Source organism: Hyperolius riggenbachi, chromosome 4 (genome assembly GCF_040937935.1).
Source record: "Hyperolius riggenbachi isolate aHypRig1 chromosome 4, aHypRig1.pri, whole genome shotgun sequence".
In the NCBI taxonomy this organism is placed as follows: Eukaryota; Metazoa; Chordata; class Amphibia; order Anura; family Hyperoliidae; genus Hyperolius; species Hyperolius riggenbachi.
The window spans coordinates 311711791-311739785 of record NC_090649.1 but is presented as its reverse complement, the minus strand read 5'-3'; the positions used below and the strand labels follow the sequence as shown (position 1 = coordinate 311739785).

General features: G+C 41.8%; 1 protein-coding gene across 3 annotated transcripts in view; it reads left to right on the top strand.

Moving 5' to 3' along the window:
* Nucleotides 1-27995, top strand: part of NHSL1 (NHS like 1) — a 255484-nt gene that overhangs the window by 88838 nt on the left and 138651 nt on the right. The window contains exon 1 of one of the 3 annotated variants that reach the window (XM_068231667.1): nucleotides 23790-24478. The exons of the other annotated variants lie outside the window; for them this stretch is intronic. Coding sequence (XP_068087768.1) covers nucleotides 24274-24478 — 205 coding nt within the window. The 5' untranslated portion in view covers nucleotides 23790-24273. Of the gene's footprint in view, nucleotides 1-23789; nucleotides 24479-27995 lie in introns of those variants that run through there. 3 annotated transcript variants of the gene reach the window in all.

Sequence of the window (27995 nt, the reverse complement as noted above, 5' to 3'; positions counted from 1 at the left end):
CCAATGTACCACACACCTATGTTCAATTTTTTCCCCCAATTATCATAAAAATGATTGGAAACTCTAAAAAAATTCCTAGCGTGTGTATATTTATAAATTGACAATCCAACACACACCATACAATCTTTAGAAAGATTGAAGAAAAATATCTGGCAGTCCGGATCGATTAAAATCGAAGAAAACGGGAAATCCGATCGGATTTTTCAGTCGAATGAAAAAAAAGCTTTCGATTTTTTTTCGGGAGATCCGATCGTTTTTATCGAATTACCGTAAAATTGGATCATTTTATTGTATCGTGTGTGGCCACCTTAAGAGAATCGCGGAATCGAGTGCAGAATTGAGCTGCAAAAATGATCGGGTGGGAAAATCGAGTGGAAAATCATAACGTGTGTAACCAGCATTACTCTGTGTATCATTGCCCGCCCCCCCCCCCCCCTCCCAGTCTTCAGACACTCCCACCCTTCAGACACTCCCACCAAGCTCTGCACTAGAAAGTGCATTTTCTCAGCATGAGAAATATTGGCCATTGTGGGAGGGGAAAACAGGAGGGAAAAAGGCTTCAGCCAATTAGAGGGAAAGTAAAGAAGAAAAAAAGAAAACCCAGCATGCCCTGCAACTTCCTTTGTGCGGCAGATGTACCACATAAGAGCCAGAGAAACTGGGGAAAGCTCTTTTATGGAGAAGAAAAATAAGAATGATTTTTAACGTTTGGATTACCTGGATAGCATCCTTATTACTAGTTTACCAGATAAAAATAAAGAATTGATTTATTTTATGCCCGACAGTCAAGGTACCCATACACTCGTCAGATTAGCAGCAGATAGATCATCAGATGGAATTCTTATCTATCTAATGTGTAAAAGGAAAATTTTTTACTAGAATAGAATTCCAATAGATTTCAGTTTGAAATCTATTGAAAAACGATCTGATGGCATTTTTTTGCCATCAGATTTCCACTAGGGCCAATGCAAAATGATAAGCAATCTCAACAGATCAGCCTACATTTTCCACCCTGCCAGTTCGATGGAAATCCATCGAAATAGGCCGCCAATCGGTCGATTGGGCAACCGATTTGCAATCGATCGATCGGCCAGAAAATCGGCTGAGTGTATGGGCCCCTTAACTCTTTCAGCATACTCTGGGAACTGAGGAGGCTTCTCTCCCAGTCTAATCAGTGAGCACAAGTTTGCCTGCACAGCACGGCTGACATGTATGAGTCACTTTGATTACATCTATAGATCAGGTAGGCAGGGAACAAAAGGGTGCCACAGCTGGTGTCAAATTGATAAACTCCAGCACATACATTTGTTCTTTTACATACAAATGAGATATATTAAGAAGGGAATCCAAGGTGAGAGTGATATAGAGGCATATTTATTTCCTTCTAAACAATGCAAGTTGCCTGGCTGTCTTCTTGATTATGTGTCTTTAATGCTGGGGATACACGGTACGTTTCTGTACCTTGTATCGGCCAGCTGATAATCTTCAGCTGGCCCGATCATGCCGCTCGACCCGCGCTGGCTCGATCGGGCCAGCTGATTGCGAGCGGCAATCGATCCACGCGGACGAGCGGGGATGCGCTGGCATAGAGCCGCTGGCTCGATCCGGCGCACAAAACGAGCCGTGTATGCACGGCATAATCCGTTAAGCCATAGACCCAGAACAAGCATGCGAAAATCATGTTTTTGACTGGATTAGTCGCATGCTTGTTTCAGGGTTGTGACTCAGATACTACTGATGCCAGAAGATCAGCAGAGCTGCCAGGCAACTGGAATTGTTTAAAAAGAAACAAAGATGGCAGCCTCCAAATCACTCTTACATCGAGTTCACTTTAAGCACTCTCAAATGTGGGTCTGATCAAAAAGAAAATAAATGTGCATTATTAGCATTGGTTTTTAAAAAGGTCTTAATTGAAAGTTTTACATTTATACATTAAATCCATCCTTCCCAAATCTTATGGAACTTTTAGCCACAGCCCTGCACTTCATATGTCCATTTTCTACATAGGTAGGTCTTCAGTATTAGTCAGTGAAACACTATCCCTGACTGTTGTTGGTGCCATTTTAATGCTATAAGGTTCGTTGCATAAGAAAAAGCATTTTTACAAAATGGGCTGTGTGAGTATTGTGCCCCAGTCTGCCAGCATCCCCAAGCATTATTCATTTAAACCCCATTTTAGAATATTTTTTTTGAATATAATTTTATTCAAAAAATTTTCAGAAACACATACAGTAAGAACATGAGGAATAATTAGAAAGACATATACGAGGTACATGACAGTTCACATATGATATGCATTGACTACAACTGAAATCAACATGTTAGCTAATGTATATTAGCGAATGTGAGCCACTTATCTCCAATATCTATGTTATGTTGATTCCTCACCAAGCGATCTCTCCCTTGGTGGAAGTCAGTGCAAAAGACTGAGGGCCCGTTTCCACTGTTGCGACGCGATTTCGCCGGCATCCCGACGCTTGTAAAAACGCATGCGGATGCGTTTCCGCATGCGTTTTTACCCGCGATTTCGCATGGCAGGGTGCCATGCGAAATTAACCATGACTCTGCCAGGGCAAAATAACATTGAAAAAGGTGCGAAATCGCACGCGAATCGCGGGTAAAAACGCATGTAAAAAACGCATGCGTTTTTCCTATTACATTAGCGGCGATTCGCATGGATTCCCGACGCAGGCGAATTCTGTGGGTCCCGTCGTGCAGATTTGGCCCGCCGCTAAATCGCTCCCGCACGCCGCACATATGGAAACAGCCCCGGCCACTTCAATGTACCAAGCGAATCCGCATGTCGGTGCCGCATGCGGATTCGCTATGGTGGAAACGAGCCCTGACGAGAAGTATAGTGTGCCATGGGTCTCATGGATATAATTAACTGTTTGCAGTCAGAGGCGACGTGGTTCGAGATGGCTGGACAATTGTGCATGTATTATTTTAGTAAAATGAGTCAATACTGTCGTAGTCGAATGCCCAATTAGTGTACTAGAAGTATCTATGAACTCATCAAAGCTATACTTAGTTAATGTTTGGAGAAAGAAAAAGGGGGGGCCCATTTTAGAATATTAATACTAATAATTCAAATGTTGTTAGTCATCAGTAAAGCGGAATAGGTAAGGTGTCAAAATTTTAAGTTGAAATTTGCTCCAAAAATCGATGTATACTAGTCACTATACTGACATTCATCTAGATAATTGATGAGTAACCTTAATAGGTTAATTCTGTATAAAATATGCAATAGACAAGACAAAATAACATTTATATTGCGCTTTTCTCCTGGATGACTCAAAGCACCAGAGCTGCAGCCACTATGGCATGCTCAGTAAGCAGTAGCAGTGGTAGGGAGTCTTTCCCTGGTCTCCTACTGAATAGGTGCTGACTGAACAGGAAGAGCTGAGATTTGAACCAAGGTCCTTAAAGAGAACCAGAGACGAAGCACCCTCATGTATTTTATCATATCAATGGAAGAATGACAGTAACCACCTACTCTGCTTTGTTTCATTTTTCACTGCACAGTCTGTCTGTTATCAGCCCTGATAAAATCTCTGACTGAGCATTTAGTCTAGCTTTGCCCTGTAATGATTCTAGCTGAGGCAGTCTTCTGTGATGTCTTTTCAAGCTCAAGCCTGCCCCCTTGTGGCTCTGATTTCCTGCTAGGATGATACATAGCAGGAATGCAGAGCCACAAGTGGGCAGGCTTTGGCTTGAAAAGACATTAAAGAAGACTGACTCAGCTAGAATCATTACGGGGCAAAGCTAGATTGAATGCTCAGTCGGGGATTCTTATAAGGGCTTAAAAACAGACAGACTGTGCAGTGAAAAATGAAACCGAGAGCAGGATAGGTGTTTTCTCGAATGTTCCCACTGATATATATGGTAAAATACACGAGGGCGCTTAGTCTCTGGTTCACGTCCTTAACCAGCAATAAGCATTTTTAACATTAAAGTAAACCTGTGAGGGAAAAAAGAGCCCCGGGGGTACTTACCTTGGAATGGAAAGCAAGCCTCTGAATCCTAAAGAGGCTTTCCCCATCCTCCACAGCAGAGGGATCCAACATTGGCACCCCCAAAGATCTCCTTTCCTGCACTTGCCGACCTATGCGCAGTAGCGGCTCTCCACTTGGGCTCTGGTGGAAATAGACGAGCCACTACTGCGCCTGCGCGGGAACGCAGACTTAAATATTGTTGTAGGCTTCTTCTCCGTGCTGGATCAGCCTGGCAGAGAGAGACTGAGATGCCTCATTAGTATCCAGAGGCTTTCTGCCTCCCAAGGTAAGAACCCCACAGGGGCGGCCTCGTACACACAGAGGCATTTGTTGTCCTGCAGGGATCGCTACTCAATCCTTTGGGTGACAGTGCAGTGCCGATGCTATACAGTTTGTCACTAGCCTCCAGGCTAACAACTTGTCTGTTGCTATGGAAGGGGGCAGAGGGACAATGAGGGGCATGAGCAGTTTACCACGATTGGGGGTGTTGTGAGAACATTATGCTCGTTGCTCATCTGGCATCGGGGATCACTGAAGGTCCAGCATGCTGAATCTCTAGAAGACGTCATGCAGCCGTTGTACCCACCCTGGTTTTGTTTAAAGATTCTTGGCCGAGGCGGTCTTTGTCGGCCATGTCCGAAACCAGCATGTGTACATGTAGCATTCAACTACATTGGACAGTGATGTGTTTACAGAGAAAAGAGAGAGTGTGGCAGAATAGGATAGGGAATCTGAATCCTCTATTGTTTTGTGCAGCTAGGTGTTGAAATATGATAGCAGATGGTGTCTGGTGATGGCTGAGGAATAAAGAAGCAAAGAATTGTCACTTTCCAAGGTGTGAAGCCTGCAGTTGATTGACAAGTTGAAGAGCATGAGGTCATCAGAAGTGCCCAAAAATGTTTTAAAAGACTTGCAATGATATTAGAAAGGTGAACACAATTGTCTATACTGCAGTTTTTCTGTCTGGCAGAGGTTCTAGTCCTTCGCCATGCCATTCCACATTAAGGCATACAGGATAGTGCAAATTGATTTATTCTAGTGTCTGGAAATTGGATTGGTGAGATCGTCTCAGGTTTTAGGTGTCATATTTCATCCACTCCTGTTTGTTATTTAGTCTTAGCGTTTATGAAGCTATTTCTGTAAGTTAAAGCACACGTCCATAAACCTTTAGCCTGGTACACACACCCAATTTTGATTGGCCAGTGGCTGACCAATTTTACTACCTCCATGTTGTATGAAAGCTTTCCTACGTAATCTGTTCTTTGTATTCACAATCTGTTGGCCCTCATTTTACATGGTAGTGGTAAAATTGGCCAATCATTGGTCAATCAAAATTGGATGTGTGCACTAGCCTTTACTTGGAGATTCCAGTGCAAAAGTCTGTGTTCCTCATGCTCCAATCACTTGTTCAGCACACTTCACACAGTTGTGCAGAGATTCATCCTGGGCTGTATAGCATCTCTCTCTCTCTCCGTGCCTATTCAGTAAGGAGTCCTTAAGGTGCGTACACACATGCGACGATCGTTACAAAAAACGAACCACCGACTATTAAGGCAAACGACGAACGAGCCAAATCGCTACAAAAGAAAGTTCTGTCTCGGCGGATTTTAACCGACGATCGTTTGCAAAAGTAGTACATCGTTGGAAACGATCGTTCGTACTAGGCTTGACATGCGCATTTCACTATTTCTTCGTGAAACTTCTCATTTTTATGCGCAGGCGCAATAGTTGCTTTTTGTGATGTAACGTTCGTTCTAACGATCAGATCGTTACACACCTTTTAAAACTAATTTTACTTAGGTCGTTCTTTCATCAATTAAAAGTTTGTTCGTCGTTCTCAACGAACGATCGTTGTCGCATGTGTGTACGTAGCATTAGACAAGACTCCCTAACACTGCTGGGTGGCCTCTTGAGCGGGTCCCAGTGGCTGCAGCTCTTGAGCGCTTTGAGTCTGACAGGAGAAAGCGCTATACAAATGTTTGGATTTGGATTATCTTTGTGTTTTTATTCTGGTGTACTCAATAAGAATGTCATTAATTTGGGTTTAGGTCTCTTATTATTAGTACAGTATTTATATAGCGCTGACATCTTCCACAGTGCTTTAGAGAGTGTATAGATTTGTCACTAACTGTTCTCAGAGAGGCTCACCATCTAATCCCTACCATAGTCCTATGGCCATTGGCCAATGTAATCTAGGGCCAATATATGGGGTAGCAAAGTAACTTCTCTATATGTTTTTGGTATGTGCCCGGAGGAAACGCACGCAGGCTTGTTAAGAACATACAAACTCTGGCATTGAAGAGTAGTGGAATTGCTCAATGTGCTGCCAGTAATTCCAGCTTGCAAACAGGCTGTTTGCAGGTTGGATGTGAGCCAATTAATTCAGCAGGAAGTGTATTTGATTGGCCCGGTTCCAAGTTGCATACAATTTGCATTATATCTGGATGTTGTATGCTGAACGATTAGCAACTCGCTAAACATCCGTAGTTGTTAATGATGCTGCTTGATGGATCACTGTCGCCACCTGTCTGTCGACACTTGTACTACAATCTAGATTTTTAGCTAAAGTGAAATCTAAAGTGTGTACCTAGCTTTATGCCTGCCAACCAATCCTGAACCTAATATAAGCATTCTTATAGGATAAATACTTCTGTAACTTTTTATAGTTTTGCAGAACTTTGTGTCCCTTACTGCGTTTTCCCATCAAAAGCGGTGCAGAGCAGTCCTCGCCCTTCTGCACTGTTTGTCCCCTGCCATCCACTTGTATTAAATATAGCACTGTGCCTCTGCATACCGCTCCATGGCCAGCAATGGTACTGAACTGTGTGCATTGCTGCCTTTGTCTTTAATCACAGTACAGACCTACTTAGAAAAAACTTGAGTTACGTTTCAGAGATACAAGGTTATCCTCATGTACAAAATATACATTACTGCTTTGCTATTGCATATTTTTGTAGTTAAATGTTACAGTATTAAAGAAATGGTTGTAAGTAGTTTAAAACACTTTAAAAGAACATTGAAAACCAACAAAAAACATAGTTTATACTATATGTCCAAATCCAGGGTTGTCAGAAATTAAACCATATATTCACGTGTCACTATGTTTAACACATGGCTCAACTTACACGCAAATTCAACTTACAAACCATCTCCCGGAATGGAACCGGTTTGTAAGTAGGGGACTGCCTGTATTCTGTTACTGCTTGTTGTGGTTGTGTGTGTTCTGGGCAAATTACCTTTTCAATGCACAGTTCCATTTAAATGAATCCCCACCACCCACATTTATACGATAGACACAACCTGTTGAAGCTCTCCAGGTAAATTGCACTTCAGATGAATGAATGACATTACTGCATGAATTTTTCACAGGGGCCGAAGTTGTTTTGTTTTTTCGTGGCTGAGACGACATATATAATTCAAAACCTCTGTAATTTGAATAGCAGCTAATGCTTATTTGAATATGTTCCACAAAAGCTCCTTTCTTTTCATTCCTGAACCATTGGCCCTTCCCCTCTAATTGATGATGATTTGCAGAGAATGTTAAGCTGGTCTTCTGATATTTTGGAGGTTTGGGTTACAGTGGGTGAGATACACTTTCTGTGCGAACTGCTCTCAGTGTTGAAAGCTTACCAGTGATGTCATGACGTCAGGATTTGCCGGAGGGTATGATCTGGTGCATCATCCCTTCTCATTTCCAATTCGTACAAAGGATTTGACTGTTTAGCAGTATAGTTAGAAACATTTTGTTTTATTCTGTTAATTATCTGTTTTGAGAGCAAGTTCAGGATCCTGGTTTAGTTTCAGAATCACTGTTTCTAGCGGTTTTGCTAATAGTCGATACGTTGTATTTTTCCTGCCTTGACTTCTGTGTTTTTGGTTATTTCTTAAAAGCTTTTAGTAATATTGATTATATCACCCTAAGTGGATGATTTATATATTGTTTGTGAATGTTTTTTATATTGTAAAATGAAATGTTGGATTATTTTTAGATGGGCAGGGTCTCTCTTACAAAGAAAACAGGATTGCCAGCCGCCTCCTCCTTCTACTATTGTTGGGGATTGGTTTGGGAGAAAGTTTAGTACCAGGCACCATACAGATGCTGCTCAGTTCTCCTGGAGATGTGGGGGGGAGCAAGCAACACCTTGCTGCAGGAACTGTGAGGGCTTGTTCACACTGCAGGCGTTTTTGTTTTTTTTAAGTGCGGGCGATTTTTCAAAATCACCCTGAAAGCGCTTACACAATGATCCTCTATGAGATAGTTCATATAAAAGCGGTCCGTTTCCGATCCGTTTAGATAAGCAGTGCTTGAGCCATTTTTGAGGTGATTTCGCCTCAGTGCAAGGTATAGGAAAAACGCAAAACGCTCACAAAACCGCTTTGTGGAGTGATTGCATTGGCGTTTTTAAGAATAAATACATTGTATTTATTATTTTCCGGATCAAGGAGTTCACTTCCTGACTTGCGTCAGGGAGGGAATTGCCAAAACGCTCGGGAAAAACGCGTCGGAAACCGCTAACCACAAAAAAGAATCGCACACCCAAGCGCCGGGTATCGGAAAGAAAAATGCCACAAAATGAGCCCACGGCGGACGGACACGCGAGCCAAATGCAATGTGAACAAGGCCTAAAGGAAGCCCTAGGCTTAAAGCAAGTGTGGTCTGTTCTAATGGCGTACCTAGGCCATTTGACACCCGGTGCTGGTACACTACAGCAATATTACAGCACAACCAGTTACCTGTTACCTCCTCAGATTAGGCTCCTCATGTCTCCTGCATGCTGTGACACAGTGAAGTATAATTGTGAGCTGTGTGAGGAATGAAGGATGATTTTTAAGCAGGGAGAGAGAACTGGCTGAATAAATAAAGTTCCCCTAGCACTGGTGTTAATGTGTACCCTAATATAGAGTATTAAAAAAAAGAAAGCTGTTTTAATTGATAGTGTTTCTTTAAATACTACTTATGGGAGACTTGTCATGTTTACAGGAACAATGTGAACAACTATAATTTACCAGCCTTGTCATCACAGGAATGTTAATACTAGGCTCATCCATTTAAGCATTGTTTTTAGAAAAAAATTAAATGGGTGATCTTGCTTTATGTGCCATGCGTCAGTGCCCCAGATCTGTGACCTTGCTATGTGTTTAATTGGCATGTACTGTATACCTGATTTAGTGAAGACTGGTTACACATGGTGTTTAAAACTTGTAACTATAGAGGAGAGATGATTAATGTACATTAACAAACAACAACTTATCCCAAAAGCATCCAACTAGGACCTTATTAAGCTTCGTGCACATGGGGAGGAAAACTCTTATGAAACAACCGATCAACGACCCCTCATACAGATGCTGCTTGAAAAAAAAAATGTCACAATGAACGATCCACGAATATTTGGCATTTCGATGTGTATGGTGTGTACGTAGCTTAAGTCTGTGAGCACTAAGGATTCCACTAGGTTCAGCCTTCTTTCAGGGGACACTTTCCTATTCATCTAAAAAAATAATCTAATTTTATGGTCAGAAGTTGATTTTTGCTTCTGAGGTATGATTTAGCTTATAGTATATGGATTGTAAATTATTGGCCTCAAATGGGTTTATTAAAGGAGACCTGAACTGAAAATGCGGTTGTCATGTCTACTGTACAGATACGTATACATGCTAGATTAAACTCAGCCAGGACAGCCAAAAGAGAATGCCTTGGTCGAGAATCTAGCGTGTGTACATTGGCCGCCCAACATCACCTTAACACGGATACATGAGGTGAACCTAAAACATAAAAGTTTTACTCACCTGGGGTTTCTTCCAGTGCCTAGAAGTATAATGGGTCCCACACCGAAGCTCCGCTTTGCAAGAGGCCACCACTGTCCTCTCTAAGATTGTGACCCTCGGCTGGGTCGTGGTCTTCATTCCGCACACCTCTCATGATTGTTCTCCTGGCCACAGAAATGCGATCACAAGAGGCGCACATGTGCAGAAAACCACAACCCAGCCACGGGTCACGATCTTAGGAAGGGGACAGTGGTGGCCTGAAACACGGCGGAACTTCGCAGCGGGACCTGACAGACTTCTAGGGGCAGGAAGAAGCACCAGGAAAGCAACACTTTTTTTGTGTTTGAGGTTCGCCTCGTGTACCCTTTAAGTCCTGGCCTTGGTGGATCTTTCGCTACTCCCGACAAGCAGTTCCCGATTGCATTGTTCTCCTCACTCACCATGCCGTGCCGCTCATCATCCCTCAACCCTCCCTCCATGGCAACAGACACATTGCTAACTAGAAGGCTAGTGATGTGTCTGTTTACAGCATCAGGTGCCAAACTATCTTCCAAAGGGATCGATCACTGGCAGGCGACAATCCTCATACAAGTTAACAGGCTGTTCTAGTCAGAACATGAACTTTTTTAGAAGGAACTTAAAAACCAACTTAAATGGCAAAATTGAAGGAGGAAGCGACAGAGGCGTTTAATTTGAATCCTTGTGCAGATTGTTTGATACTCCTCCCTATATTGCCTGATGAAGTGGGGTTGAACCTGCGAAACGCGTTGCATTTCTTTTTGGAGTTCCTAATAAATGTGTTTGACTGTCTGAATCACAGTCGTTGTCGTGTCTGCTTGAGGGAGGTAAGACCACCACTTCCTCCTTCAATTTTGCCATTTAAGTTGGTTTTTAAGCTCATTTAATCTAATCTTATACTTTTGGCGCCTCTGTTCATTGTATACAATTTTGAGTCCACCCTTGGTGGAGGGTTGCTACCCTTTCCTTCTGTCTACAGAGAGCAACTTCTTAATACTGAGTGGGGTCAGGACAATCTCCCCACCTGCCTTTACAGTGGTTGCCTAATGGTGACCCTGACTTGTGAGTATCTAGCAATACAAACTTATTGCCACCTTGTCCAGTACGAATTACACTATTGGGGCTCTTGGTGTTCCCTGTTTTTATTTTTTAGAAGGAAGTTGTCAATGGTAGTCTCCATATTTGTCTGACTACAGATTTACTATATCATCTACAGGCGCTTATTCTTCATGCAGGTCTGATTGTTGTGCTGATTACTATGTAGGTAGAAAAAACTGTCTTGAAGAAGTAATACCTGATTACTACAATTCATTGACTAACATAGCATGGGGCAGTCCTAGTTAGGGCTTTTTTTTATCTGGACATTAAAGGGACACCGAGCTGTGCAGAAACTATGGAAAGATGCATATCATTTTAAAGCTCTCTTTCTCCTCTTTCCAATGATATATAAACTGTCGTCCTGCCGCGGCAGCGATTTCAATTGCGAAAATAGAGAAAACTAAAAGGCGTAGGGCGACGATTTAGGTGTCGCCAGAAAGAGGAGAAAGAGAGCTTTAAAATGATATGCATCTTTCCATAGTTACTTGTATTACACAGGACGACACTTTCCCCAGTGTCAGCAGCTGCATTCAGCAGAACGGAGCTGCTGACTTTAGGAAAAAGTCGCCCTGTGTAATACAAGTAACTATAGAAAGATGGATATTCACGGCCGCGGCAATTTCAATCGCGAAAATAGCGAAAACTAAAAGGCGTTAGGCGGCGGTTTATATATCATTGGAAAGAAGAGAAAGAGAGCTTTAAAATGATATGCATCTTCCCATAGTTTCTGCACTGCTCGGAGTCCCTTTAATTATGTCAGTAATGCACTTTATATAAAAATGTGGTTGTTTACCATGCAAAATGCCAAAATGTAAGCATCTGAACTCATTCTTTATACTATATAGCATTGGAAAGTGGTGGGACGCATGTTATATACAGCAAAATGCAGTTGCTTCTCATCTGTACCTTTATTTATTTTTTTACTCAGCTCTACTGTAGAAGCGACCTGTGCTTTCAAAATGTGGGCTACTCTGCCACCTTGTGTCCAGTAAAGATATCTACAGTTATGTACTTTCCTCTTTGGTTGGTCTTTGCATTAAAAAATACCTTTTTAAATAAGCTATTTATTCTGTATTCTGCTTCTTAAAATATTTACATAATGTGTTATTAATCAGTTATATAAAATGCTCATGTACTGAAATATGATTTTACACAGACAGCATTGACAGGATGGCAATAGTGACAAATCATATGCACATTGACACTCCAAATGCCCCATGCTAACCATCTACATCTAAGTCTTTGTACCACTGATTAAAAACTACGCTGATCCGATGATCACACTTTAGATTTGCAGTGCTCGTTTTTTTTTTTTTGTTTTTTTTTTCCTTTTTGCAAAGAGAACACTTGGCTCATACAAATACTTATATATTATTGATTCTAAATCCTACAAGTCATAACGTGGAAAAACAAAAACATTGAAAATGCATTTAAAAATTATTAGACACGATTAAAACAAATTATGCTCATCAGATTAATATCTAAAACATGTTGTCATGCAATGAGCCAGTCTTTAGTCAGCGTTCATTGTGTTTTGCATTAGCTGGAAAGGCTGGGGACTGATGCCGGTTTCATACTGGTTTCTGTGCACTGTTGGGGAGCTCTCCCCTCAGTCTTGTTCTTTGCAATGACTGCACTGCCTTCTTAAAAAACAGCATTGCATGCTATAATTTTACCTGTTCAAAACACAAAACTGTATGCCTCATTTTGGCCCATGGACCGCGCCATGCTAATAGTTCCTTTATTGGAATGATGAATTAGAATCTGTAGATGGGCCTTAAACCAATGATTCTAGAAGTATGCCTGAGCCATGGATCCACCTCCTGTGCTCAGATGGGGATTTATTGTCTTCCTTTTTGGCCGTATCATAGTGATAACTTGCTTTTATCTTTCTGTCAGCTCTTTGCAGTGCTTTCAGTGGAGACCTCATAGGTCCAATTTGGCTATTTACAATAAATCCCTGTTAATTGTGGATTTTCATAAATGAAATGACCACTATCGTGCAAAAATTTTGAAAACAAATACGCACGCACGCACGCACGCACGCACGCACGCACGCACACACACACACACACACACACACACACACACACACACACACACACACACACACACATACAATTTTAATCAATTTTAATCTGCAGATGACTGGCCAATTTTACCACTGCCATGTAGTATGAGGGCCGACAGATTTTGGATACTATGAATAGACTGTGTAGGTATGCTCTCATACTACATGGAAGAAGTAAAATTGGCCAGTCATCTGCAGATAAAAATTGAATGTGTGTACGGACTTTAGGGATTTTCAGGTTTTTCAAAAGGACTAACTGAATGTGAGTTGGTCTGTCTAACTGCAAAAATAGTGTTCAAATAAATAGTGGGGCTTTGTATAGATCCTTTCCAGGGATATACGAAGAATCCTCTATGAGAAATTGACTAATCCAAAACAGATTTCTTCTACTTACTGTAAGTGACAGTGATTTAGTGGAAAAAGTAATTTAGGATGCATGGTACTCTGGGAGAAATGTACATCTGACATGTATGTGTACGCATGTATTTAAAAACAATGTTTTTGTAAAAAATAGTCCTTTAACGGAGTCCTTGTCCTTAACGGGAACCTAAACTGAGAAGTATAAAGATTTTTCCTTTTAAAATAATACCAGTTGCCTGGCAGTCCTGCTGATCCTGTGTTCTAATACTTTTAGCCACAGCCCCTGAACAAGCATGCAGATCAGATGCTCTGACTGAAGTCAGACTGGATTATCTGGATGCTTGTTTCAGGTGTGTGATTCAGCCACTACTGCAGCCAAAGAGATCAGCAGAGCAGCCAGGCAACTTGTATAGTTTAAAAATAAACATTCATACCCCTCTCGGTTAAAGAGGAACTTCAGCCTAAACAAACATACTGTCATTAAGTTATATTAATTATGTTAATTAAAATAGATAGGTTTTAAAAGAACAGGCAAATGTTTGATTTCATGAGGGCAGCCATCTTTTTGGTTGAAAGAAGGTGACAGGGAGCATGAGACACAGTTCCAACTGTTCTGTGTGCTGATCACCCCTCCCAGTTGCTATGCAACATGAATAACATAGAAAATCCCATCATGCTTTGCACAGCATCAGGGGAAAAATGCCCAGGCAGTTTTCTTTGATAGGGCGGAGCTTAGCTTTTGTACAGCTAAAAATAAGGCTTAGGTAAGAAAAACAAAGTTCTGATGCTGTGAAAACTGTTAAGGAAACACCAAGCCTTTTCAGTGCTGCTGAGTAGATTTTTAGTCTGGAGGTTCACTCTAAGGTTCCCTTTAATGACATTATTGAGAAGGGTAGTTGTCTCCCCAAGGGCTTTATTTTACCTGAGAGAAATGTGAGGTTGAGTGATGTGGTGTAACAGGGAAGCAAGTAGGCAGTCATGGTGGCACCAGTCAGCACTTCCTAGTGTGGCCACAGTGAGTATTTCATAGTGTGACCCTTCCAACACCTTATTACAGTGGAGCCCCCTCCCCCCCCCCTCCCTGCAAGCAGTTCCTAAACATGCTGCATGGAACTGGTCTGACATAGCCATTCAGGGCCATCTGTTCTGTAAATACAGTGTGTACAGGGTTCCTCGAGATCGTTTAACGATCTGTTATGCCTGATCTTTTAACAGCAGCAATGGCTGAACTCTTTGTACCTCCTTACCTCACCCACTATAGAAGCCACTCTGTCAGGCACTGCACCATTGTCCTTCTTACCCTTCTCACTGCGGTAGTGTGCATCACTCGGCTATAGCCAAGGGACACGTCTATACGTGCTTATTGTTTCCAGTGACAGTTATTGGCACTGTATGTAGCTTTAGCTTCTGGCGCCCAGAAGGCATTGCACTAAAGTGAATGGGAAAATTCTGTATGTATTCCACACGCCCCATAGTGGTTAGGAGATCAAGAGCTATTCACCAACATCCAAGCAATGAGGGAGACTGATTTAAGGTTGGTGAGTATCTCCCTACAAAATCTTTCTTCTTGCAAATGGGCGGAAGATTTCCATGTACTTTCAAACATTTTAACGCCTAGGGCTTTATGGTCAATTACTTTATTTGACGTTCGTTTTATCTTAAGTTTTGTGCCATTTTCCTTATACAGTATTTAGTGATAAAAGAACCAGCCCATGTGTTTATGAAATATGCAGCTTCTGCTTCTAGCCCCAAATAAGTCTAATATTTATATTGAACGTTGATAAAAACTTTGGTGCCTGATTGGCTGAAGTATCTCTCTGGATTCAAGATTTGTGATCATTATAATATTGGGTATTTTGATGCTTAGTATGTTAATACATATGTAGTTCTGTGTTGCTCTGATTTACGTGTGTGAAGGCTTGCCATGAGTTATCTGTGTTGTTATGAAATAGATGTGAGTCATAGAGAGAGCTGCTCGCTGTCTATGTAGGTAGTGTAAGCATGGGTGAGGCCTGTCCTGCATGTCCAGCTGACTCATCCAAGCTGAAATTACAGAGAGCGGATGGGATAAATTAAAAGATGCACAATGCTGAACTAGCACAGTGCTTTTTATAAGATCCTTGGCTCAGGGTTCCAAACTCAATTATATGTTGTTCTGGCTTGTCCTGACAATATGAATGGAAAATCCTATATCCTACGAATGTTCTGTCCTCCGTTTTATATACCGTATATACTCAAACATAAGCCGAGTTTTTGGACCCAAAAAACTGGTCCAAAAGTGCGGGTCTCTGCTTATATTGGAGCCAAAACTCACAAATGTGCCCCCCCCCCCCCTCCTCTTCCCCCGAGCGCATCCTCACCATAAGAACATCAGAGCTGGCTTCAATGGCTGCTTCCCCCCCCCCCCCCCATGCTGTTCTTACGACTGATACCTGCAATAGCTCTGTCACCCCTCCTACATGTAATGGAAGTGCCCCTCTGATGCATGCCAAACTCACAGAGCCACACTGTCAGTATCTTCTTTACTTCAGGGCTCCAGGTCGGGGGGCATGCCTTTGTATATGCAGAGCCATGTCTGCCATTCACTGGTCTGCGCCATCAGGTATCCGATACTTCTGAGCTCCGGGTCACCGCAGCATTGTGGTCAGGAGGCGGGCATTTGCATATGCAGATCAGCGAGTGCTTTTACCGGTCTGCGCTACATTCAGTTCCTTAGCCTTTCAGTCTCGTCACATCTGTATGACCCAATAGTGGCGCATGAGAGGCACCACTAGAGGGCATCATAGCAATGAGACGAGACTGAAAGGCTAAGGAACTGAATGTAGCACAGACCGGTAAAAGCACTCGCTGATCTGCATATGCAAATGCCCGCCCCCCGACCACAATGCTGCGGTGACCCGGAGCTCTGAAGTATTGGATACCTGATGGAGCAGATCAGTGAGAGTGAATGGCAGACCTGGCTCAAAGACATGCCCCCCGACCTGGAGCTTTGAAGTAAAGAGGATACTGACAGCGCGGCTCTGTGAGTTTGGCATGCATCGGAGGGGCACTTCCATTACATGTAGGAGGGGTGACAGAGCTATTGCAGGTATCAGTCTTAAGAACAGCAGGTGGGGGGGGGGGGGGCATGCGATCGTCATCATGGCAACGGGGGAAGCCCTCAAGGAAATCCCGTTCAGAACGGGATTTCCTTAGGAGAGTGCGCGCCGGCGGCGATCGAAAGTTATGGGCGGACGCCGCAGGGAGGGGGGCATCATGTAGCTAGCGCTAGGCTAGCTACATGATTTAAATAAATATATATAAAAAAAAGCCTGCTGCGCCGCCACCCTGGCGCAGTTAATAGAACGCCAGGGTGATTAATGTATTGAGTGTAGGATTTAGCGTTATTTGGAACAAATCAATTGCAGAAGAGGTGTCTGCTTCAATGCACAGCCAGTGTCGCATATCAGACTACAGAGTATTTTTCTCTAAAAGCAAAAAAAGTATGAAAAGCTGTGGTATCACAGACAATTACAAATGTTTATAACAAGTTACATTTCCTCTGCTCTCTTCAGACACTTCAGTCAGACACAGGATACAGCAGAGCTTTCTCTCCCATGCACACAGGGTTAACAGATGAAGTGTGAGGGGAATTCCCATCCCCTCATTTCTCATTTGGCATCAGTAAAGTGTGAAAGTATTTTGATAATCGTAAACAGTTTGCCAATGGAATGTATACACAAGTACGGTACTTTAAGGCTCATAAACGCGTCCAACTTAATGCACAACCAACCACACAACATGACCACTCACACAAAAAGTTGTTTACCTGACATGTACGTACACACACTCCAGCCAACTCAACTACTAACTCATTTAAATAATATGCGTGCAAGCAAAGTTACACAGTTCACAACATGTCCGCATTTAAAAACAATAGAAGATGTTCAGAAGACTTGTACACACATTTCAACCTGCCTGATAGTTGGTCAGATTGATCCACCGGTTGGATCTGGCAAACAACCTGTTATCAGTTGGTCATCTGGTTGTTTGTCAGCTGTACACACGCCCAACTTCTCTTTCAACAGACAAGTTTGGAAGATAGTTGGACAGATTGTTGGTACGTGCGTATGAGCCTTTAGCAGCACTTTCCAAACAATTCCTATCTCAGTTGAAAAAAAACACATTAAACGATAGTGTTCCTTTAAATATCTTCATCCAAATATATAAAGATAGTTGCTGTAGTTGAACTAAAAAGTATGAAAAAGAGAACTCTACAATCTATTATATTATTATTATTTAATATTTATATAATGTCAACATCTTCTGCAGCGCAGTACAGAATATACTGTATATTGTCTTATCACTTATCTGTCCCTCAGATGGGCTCATAATCGAATCCCTACCATAGTCATATGTCTATGTATCCTGTAGTCTAAGGCCAATTTAGGGAGAAGCCAACTAACTTATCTGTATATTTATGGGATGTGGGAGGAAACCGGAGTGCCTGGAGGAAACCCACACAGATACAGGGAGAACATCACAGGCCAGGATACAAACCAGGGACCCAGTGCTACAAGGCGAGAGTTCTAACCACTAGGCCACCGTGCTGTTTCCCTCTATGGCAAATGTACATATGGCCTTGGGTCTGAAGCCTTGGACACGCGCTAGATAATTCCTGACTAAGGCAATTGTTGCTGGCAGCAATGCTGCTCAATGATCCTCCATGGTGGCTCACCAAACAGCAAGTGATGAATCAGCAGCATTGTCGACCGTTGTTTTCTGCTCTAGGGGGCCCTGCTCATTGTTCTTTTTCCCCTCTCCATAGAACAGGACTGTCTGCACAATGCTTGTTCTCAAAACGTGCCTAAACATTAACATTGATTTTTAAGGTAGTTTGAGGTAACAAAATTTAGCATGTGTATGGGGCTTATCTGATGAATGTGAAGGACCTGTGGCTCAGGTTTTTAAAGTGGATCTGAACCCTTGCTCAGGACTGAAGGAAAACATAGAAATGCACCTTGTATGTATTTAGTTTTGCCTGTCTAATTCCCCCTCATCTGTGACCAAGCACAAATGGTAATTTTATCCCTCAGTTGTATATAATTGGAAAACACAGGATGTTAATAATATGTCTACTTCCAGGAAAGAAGGAAGAAAAACTATTAAAATATCTTTAATTCTTTTCAGTGACTTACGGGTCACGCCACTTTATCATCCTGCATAAGAAAGTATAATACCTTATTTCCTGTTTCAGCTTTTCAGAGCGTTGTGTCTGCTGGTTGGCTAGTCAATGAGCAGCTGGTACAGCACAGTTGTGCCCAGTCATCTTATATTTTACCACAAGTACAAATGTTTGCTTTCTTCGTGAGCTAACATGGCTAGTTGTCATTTCTTTTTACAAAGCCCGCCATTCTGTTAGCTGTTTAACATGCAGTTTTAGTTTATTTAATGTCAGAGGCACGTCTGTGTATACATTCTACACGATTCTGTGTATTTTAACACATAGACTTTAAGGCAGCACAGCCATTGGATGGACACTGTTTACTTGTGATGTGTGCTAAAGCAATTGTGCATTACCTCACAGGGTGATTTCCATTGTAGACCCAACCTGCTAAATCATTAACAGGAGATGACAGTTGGCGGAGTCATTATACAGCGTTTCCATAGGCCAAAGGTTGGTACAGTTCGCCTGGTTGATTCATGCTCTGCAGTAATACGACACTGGAATTAGTTAACTACTTCCTTTTGCATCTTTTAAAGCAATAATGATATTTAAAGAGACATAGTCAACAGAAAGTGTCAGATCTGTATTTTCTCATGACCGCCAGCATGCAGGGATTGTGCAGACAGTGGAGGCCTGTTCTTGTGAAGTTGGTAATCTGAGAACATCTGGTCAAATTAAAATTAGAGGAACTCTTGGCTCACTGAGTTAATGCATTGCTAAAATACATATACATCTATGTACATATTTTTTTTTTTTGCAAAAGTGTTTATTATTCTATAGCACAATATATAGCCTAAGGCAACACAGCCATTCACTGTTCTAGTTTTTAGAAGTGCAAGAATACAAGCAGAAAGCATGGCCCCACATTCTGCATTTCTAAAGAAAAATTATTATTATTGGTTATTGTAATACTGTGGTTTATATCCAGATTCAAAGTTTACTGTCCTGCAAAGACTTTCCTAATTTCAGAATAAGGCAAGACAAATAACATTTACCATAGTTTTTGAACTATAAGACGCTCCTGACCATTAGACACACCGAGGTTTAGAGGACGAAAACCAGGGGAAAAAATATATACTAAACCTGGTACCATCCATGGTGAAAGGGCATCTTGTGGATTATGCACCCTCCCTGTGACCTACTCTGTCCCCTTGTGTCCTCTTGTGTCCCCGTTTGTCCTCTATGCCCTTTTGTGTCCCCCTGTGTCCTCCATTTGTCCCCCTGTGTCCTGCTCTGCATGGGCACAGTACAGGGAGTCCTCAACATTGCGGTGGGATGGAGGTTCGTATAGCAGGCATTCACAAGTCAGGAACGCCCTGCATTTGGATTATAATATGCAGTGACTTTTTTTTCCCCCAGGGAAAAAAAGGGGACGCAAAAGTGAGTCTTTTAGTCCAAAAAATACAGTATATTGTGCTTTTCTCCTGGTGGACTCAACGCACCACAGCTGCAGCCACTAGGGCGTCCCCAGTAGGCAGTAGCAGTGTTGGGGAGTCTTGCCCAGGGTCTCCTTACAGAATAGGTGCTGTCTTACTGAACAGGAAGAGCTGAGATTTGAACCTAGGTTGCCTGTGTCAGAGGCAGAGCTCTTAACCATTACTATATCCAACCAAATCAAAGCAGAACTAAAATCAAGTGAAGATGATATATAGATATATATTTCTTCTTCTTCTTCTTATTATTATTATAGTCATGGAAGTGATCAGTGTTTAATATTGACACTATTCTAAATGTATCCTCTGTATAAGTTGCTCAAGAGCTTGCAGTGATAGACTTAATGCTGGTAATACACGAATAGTGGTTTTTTTTTGGGGGGGGGGGGGGGGCACAGATTTACTTTCTGATCATTTTTCAGAGTGTTTTTTTTTTTAATCATTTTTCCGATCGATTTCTATTCACTTCTTTGAGAAAATTGATCAGAGAAACGATTGTGTATTCCCATCAATAAGTCTTTTTCCCTTTTGCTCCGCCCCCCTCCTTTTTTTTTTTTTTTTTTTTTTTTTTTGCACTTGCAGTAATAGTGTTCTGCTGAGTGAGGCCAGAGGAGTTTTTCTGAGCGTTTTGAGTTTTTAAATCTGCTGCTAATGTTATCCTATGTGTCTGTGCACACTGGAGCAATGAGGTTTTGTAAACCCCCATAGCATTACATTGGGAAGAGCTTTTGAAACCTCTAGCGCCCAAACGCTAGAGGTTTCAAAAGCTCTTCCAAATGTAATGCTATGGTTTTTTTTTTTTTACAAAACCTCATTGCTCCAGTGTGCACAGACACATAGGATAACATTAGCAGCAGATTTAAAAACTCCTCTGGTGTGCACCAGGCCTGACTGCTGTTTTAAAGTTCTAAGGCATTTTTATTTTCTGTGTACTACCCATGCCCACATAATATTTGGTAGAAACACAGAGCTATAAGGCAGGAAGGCTGGTCTTTCTATCCAATATACTGATTCAAACATAACTCATTGCTCTGGACTGCTTTCAATGTTATGCTGGTTATCAGGAATCCATAACATCCCGATCTGGGAAGGTAGTAATCGCAATGGAAGGCTGATTGGGTAGCGTTGATCAGCTAGACCACTTGATCTCAGTTAGCTTATGTTGTACTAACATTACCACGCTGTGTGACTCTTGGCTCCACATTCCCTCCACCTGCTGACATTTACTAACATTTCTGATCACCCCTTCCATCAATCAACTGACCAAAATCAGTTGAAAGCTGATCACTTGGGCATGTAGCAGGTAATAGTCCACAGGCAGACACAAGTGGTAGAAATGGCTAGAAAAATGTGTGTGGCCAGCCTTATGCTGGGCATACATGGGTGCTTCCCCGCTTGTACGCGCGGATCGATTGCCGCTTGTCCCCGCCAGCGCTTCTTTATCACCGCTCGATTCCCTGCCATTGTCCGCCGGCGGGAATCGAGCGGCTTGATCGGGCCAGCTGAATATTATCAGCTGGCCGGATCAGCTGGTCGATACACGGTACAGAAATGTACCGTGTATCCCCAGCATTAGGCACCGTTCACACTGCACGTGTTTCCAGTCGCATTTTGGGAAAGCGTGCAGGAGGCCGACACGCACGACACCAGACAGTGCATAGAGTGCACTGTTTGATGTTCACACTGCATGCGTTCCGGACCAGTGCGGTCCGGGAACGTATGCTGCACGCATTTTTTTACAGAAATGCACGGCTGACCCATTCACTTCAGTGAATGGGATCAGCCACGCAACGCATACAAATGCGGATGGCGTGCGTTCGTATGCGTTGCGTTCCGAACGCACAGCCGTCCGCGTTTGTAATGTGAACGGGGCCTTACTCTAGTTTCCTTTGCACTGATCTTAATAATCAGCCTCATTGCATTTTCCCATTAATACAACTAGTTTAGGAGGGGATTCTTTGATAGTCAGCAAAGTAAGAGGCTGGTGATCAAAAAGCCAAATGCAAATGCAGCCAGTAAGGCATTTACTTTTTAGTGTTTGTTTTTAGTGTGCTAGACACATCTAGACCCTGACGTGATAGTATAGTATATGGCTTCTTCAAGAAAGTCCCCGGAGAGCAATATGCTAAATAAACCAATTGATAACGGTTATAAAAGTCTTCCAATAAAAATTTATTATTTTTAAGTTTTGAGTTTTTGACTGAGGATGGGGCTCTGAGAGACAGTAGAAAAGTAGCCGCCTGCATTTCATATACACCGATCTGGTTTCTTCTTCTCCTCCATAGCAGTGATCTTGTACTCTTGATTGCTCTAAGTGTAACCTGTCCATAATTATCAAGTAGTTTATTATTATTATTTAGTGTCTAGATAACCTGACCTGTCCGCATCACTTTACAGAGTATACAGTCTTGTCACTAAAAGTGGCCGCCTTCTCTTGACTTGGCGGCCAATCGATGATCATTACTATCGAATCAGATGTAAATTGCTGTCGCCAAGAGCATGCCCGATTGTTGATGCATGTATGGATCTGACATTCTGCAAGATGTATTGCCTTTGTGGGTGATAGGGTGTGTTGGTAATGGCGAGTGATATTGAGACAAGCTATGAACACGACGAAACCCCGTCGCTGTTCCCCTTAGTGTGTTAATGTTCTCCCATGTGCGGATTTATACATTACCTGTCCTGTCGCCCACCACGTGGTGCCCATCCGTCTTGGGAATACACCGCTCATCCTTTAGCAGTATACATGCCGCCAGCATACAGTATGTGGCCTGTGTGTGACCACTAATGGAGGAGCGGGGCATTCCAAAGACGAATGGGCATTGCATGGTGCGCGACAGGATAGGTAATGTATAAATGCGCACCCGAGAGAACATTTATACACTAGGGAAGGCAGTAGCGGACTCTGCTGATTACCAACAGATTTCATGCTGAGTATGGTGTGTATGTGTGTATGGGCAGCTGACAGATCTCTGTCTAATCAGATTTGATTAGGGAGAGATTTGTCTTTTGGTCAAATCTGCCCATCATCACTAGATGTATGGCTACCTTAACTGTCCCTCAGAGGGGCTCACAATCTAATCCCTGCAATAGTCATATGTCCATTGTAGTTTAAGGCCACTTAAGGGTGGAAGCCAATTATCTGTATGTTTTTGGTATGTGGGAGGAAACTGTGGTGCCTGGAGAAAACCCACACAGACATGGGGAGAACATATAAACTCTGTGCAGATACCCTGGGTGGGATTCACACTGGGGACCCAGTACTACAAGGCTGAGATCGCTAACCACTACACCACTGTGTTGCCCAGTACTTGCTGGTCCCCCTCATAGAATATAAAGCTATAAGGGTCCTCTTAGAAGACATTTTTTAACAAATTGTTTAAAAAATAAATAGTTGCAGGAATAGTCCTTTACAGGGTCTATTCTTGCTGCCCCCAAAGGCTAACAATGCCAAGTATGGACATCATTGCATTTATAACACTTGGTGCTATCCGTCTTCCAGGGACACTAATGGCAGTAATGCCAAATATGTGCATACTGATCTTTAGTAAACCGTTTGACTCTAGAGTGACTGCTGTCAGAAAAATGCTGATTTAATGGTACTTTTCAAACACATTTCAGGGATGTAAAAGTATTTTTTTTTTTTTTCCACTTTGTGGTTTCGGCAGGCTTGTGATCTTGCATGTGCATAAAACACACAGTGCAGTGGATGCGTTTGAAAGACTCGGGCATGTGTCAGTATTGTGCTTTGGGACTGAACAGGGAGTGTCCTGCTGAATAAACTGACGGTCCCAGCAGGGAGATCACCCAGCTCACTTTACACTAGAGAGAAAGCACAGTGATATCAGCTGCAGCAGCTCATAATGTGTTTATAGTGTACACTTCATCTACCTGCCTGAAGTGCAGCTTGCCAAGTCACATCACAGCTCACCTTCCAGCTCAGTTGCGGCTTCCTGTGGGGTACAAGTGATACTAACCACACTTCTGAACACTCCTCCGGATTCTTCACCTCCCAATAATGGATCTGTACAAATGTTGCCATTTAGCAAGCAAGAGAGGACTGCTAGTAAGAAAATCTTGCTGAATTGGAAACTGGTTGCATCACATGGATTAATGTGCTCTGATATTTGCTAGGTAACATGGTTGTTGGCTCAAGTGAAACCTGACCTGGTTTTACATATATATTTTACTTTAAATTGCAGGGTGTGCAGTCATGGCTATTTTAGACCTAGAAGATGTTGTTGTGGAATGCAGTAATAACTTAATTTAAAAATAGAAAAAAAAACACATTACTTTCGAAAAGTATTTAATTTTCTGTGAGTCAAAATGAGAAAGGAGGCTAATTCCAGAAGCTTTAGAATCAAGAGGAACTCTCAAGGCTCGTCTTCTCGTCCTGTGAGCTGGATCGATTTCTCCTCCTTGTCTCGAAGGACTAAAAACATATTTCGAAGTGATGGGGAGCTTTCAAAACACTGTGAGAAGGTCGACGATGAGGCAAAAATCTGGAGAAATGGAAAACACAGCAGAAAAGGTAAACCAGTTTGAGATTTGTATTAGTAGGCACAATTTAATTTGAGGTTTCATTTGCGGTTGTGTGGTTGTGGTGCGATTTGGTTGTGGTGCCCCACACGTTATAGCCATGGTGTGACTAAAGAAAAAAGATTGCATTGCGACTTCTAATGCACTTCGAGGATCTCCGTGGAAATCTCACGGTGACGCCCTGCATCTTGTGCGTTACACAGAGCACTGCAGGCAGTGTTTCTTGTCTCATTGACTTTAATGATCACTGCCACGAGCTGCAGCATGGAGATTACCGTGATGCGACTCACCACGGTAAGTGTAAAAGGACCCCAAGGCAATTAATAAAATGTGAACCTAGAGACATTTTAAATACATAGAGCAGCTCCACCACATGTAATTATTTTCTTGCATATAAAGTCTAAATTCACTTATGTCAACAGTGTTTTGAAGCTCTGATTTAGAACCATCAGTGTCCAAAAATGAATCTGCACCACGGAGAGCCTAATATTGTTATGCCGCTCCTCTTCATCTGGCACATGCATCTTTATTTATCCCAGTCTTTCTGCAGACTGTGACGTGAACATGCGGGTGGAACTCCCTGGCACCATCTTATCCTGGGCGTAGACACACTAGTGATAAGGTAGAAAACCATCCAAATTGGCAGGTAGATGGATTGTACTATGTAACTTTACAAGTAACCTGATTCTGGGGGTACCGAAGAGGAATTCCATGCTGAATTACATAACTTTCCCCTAAATTATCCGTTATTGCCCTTATAAAGTGCAATGAAAGATCACAAAACACAAGTGCAATTGTGATGGTTCAGTATTGCCACATGAATTGGAATGCACTTGCTGTAATTACCCTTTTTATGTCAGTAGTGATGGGCCATTGTTTTAGTCATAAAATAAATGGAAGTGATATGTAGAAGACATACCCATGCCAATGTAGTCAAATGCCCTATTGCACATGCATATCTGTTGTATTTCCTGGCATTAATACCCCTGCTTTAAATGTCTGAAAAATACTACTGAGTGCACCATCTTTTCTTAAAGAAATGCTTGGAGAAATAGTCATGCAAGCAATGTATGCGCAATACCAGGTGAACTAGTTCCAGTGCTGACTTGACACATTAGTATAGGTAACAATACAACTTATAACTGAAAACTTTGCAGGATAATACATTTGAAAAAGTAGCACTTAACAATTGCCCATTGCATTGAAGCTTTATGGAAGTTATCTTTGACTGCTGAGTTGCTATTTTTACACTTGCAGTGCTCAAGATCAAACCAAATTCAGTATTTTGTAAGACTTGCACTTACTGTTCTGAAAATCCCGACCTTTTGATATGCGACCTCACAGACTAGCTGTTCTATTTTGTGCAGAGGTGGGATGACCATAAAGCAGCAGGTATAGAGAAGTGATGTGATCATCAAAGACCCATGTAGGAAGTATTGTAGGAGACACACTCTTCATAGTCATACAGACAACTGTCTTAATCAGATTAGGAGGGAGGATTGGTGGATAATAACTAAATACACAAACGGAGGCATTATTAGTGGTGATGAAAAGTCCATTCTTCCATTTACTATCTAAATGATAAAGGCTTGGGCTGTAAAATGATGTGGTGATCACTGGCATAATATGCCTAACTTGGCTGGTGATGCTGTGATGTTGGTATATGTATTCATTGTAAGGAGAACCCTGTACAACGTACATCATTAGACTAACCAGGAGGAGTTTTTTATGTGCATGCTATTACACAAGAAATGTGTCAACCCTTATCTGGGTCATATCAGAATGTAGTAAGCATTTCTGAAAAGTTCATATTTTAGAGTTTGCGTTATCGCAGTTTAGTGTCAGTATCTGCACCAAGAACATAGCTTTAAAAAATGCAGGGCACCCTGGATTAATTGTCTAAACATTCTCAGTATAGCCACTGCATATGACGGCAGTCACACAAACCTTAATTCAGTATCATTTCAACAATACTCTATGGTCTGATATGACCCAGGTGAGGGTTGGAAGTTTTTTTTCTACCTCATAGCAGAAACTTTAAATAAAACAATCTAGTCCAGATTTGCTGCATCCCTTTTGTTATCATTGCTCTCTACTGGGTCCATGCCTCAGCAAACCAACCCCTGGTTGTGTAATTTAGGGTGGGGCATATTCAAATCCCTTTACACTTGTAATACAGCTGGTCCCAATTACTGACATTGGTAGTATAAGTGAATGAGGAAAAAGGTCATATTGGAATGAAATGCCTGAATTTAAAGTGATGGATGTTGCAGTAGAACTGAGAAAGGTTGTCAAATGTTGTTGTCATACAGACAGTGTAAAGAGTAAGGAGGTTGGTAAAACTTCAAGTAGCCCATTTTAGGTAACCAAAATTGGTAAATATGGTGGTAAAAATATAAAGTGCATGGTAACCAATGCTCGGAGCCTTGCAAATAAATTGGACGAACTAGAGTTCATTTTGATTGACACAGGCTATGACATTGTGGGAATAACAGAGACCTGGATGGATGAAAGCCATGACTGGATAGCAAATTTAGAGGGATACAATGTGTTTAGTAGGGGTAGAACAGGGAAAACAGGTGGAGGGCTTTGTCTTTGTTAAGAACTCTTATAAACGATGAGATGGAGGAAGATTGTGAAGATGTGGAGTCCGTTTGGGTAAACATTCATGGTGGAAATAAAGGTTGCCAATTGCTTATTGGGGTATGCTACAGGCCACCACATATTCATGAAGCTGCAGAACTGCAATTACTACAGCAGATTGAAAAAGCTGCAAGTAAAAATGAGGTCATAGTTATGGGTGACTTCGACTTTCCAGACTATGGCCTCAATTCACTAAGATCATGCTAGAGATAATAAGGCAAGAGATAACTTACCTCTACACAGTGAGAGAGTTATTTTATCTCTTCATTCCTTAAGTTACCTCTTCTGTAGTTAATTTACCTCTCTGTAGTTAATTTACCTCCTCTGTAGTTATTTTCACACGCAGTTAATAAACAGCCTGTCTTTAACTCTGGAGTTATTTTAAGGATTGAAGAGTTAACTTAAAGAGACACTGAAGCGAAAAAAAAATGATGATATTATGATTTGTATGTGTAGTACAGCTAAGAAAAAAAACATTAAGATCAGATACATCAGTCTTAATTGTTTCCAGTACAGGAAGAGTTGAGAAACTCCAGTTGTTATCATTTATGCAAAAATGCTATTAAGCTCTCCGACTAAGTTAGTCGTGGAGAGGGCTGTTATCTGACTTTTATTATCTCAACTGTAATTGAACTGTTTACTTTTCCTCTGCTAGAGGAGAGTTCATTGCTTCACAGACTGCTCTGAAAGACTCATTTTGAATGCTGAGTGTTGTGTAATCTGCACATATTATAGAGTGATGCAATGTTAGAAAAAACACTATATACCTGAAAATAAAAATATGAGAATATTTTCTTTGCTGCTAATCTTCTAGTAATTATTCATAGTACACAACCAATTCATTATATCATATATTTTTTTTCGCT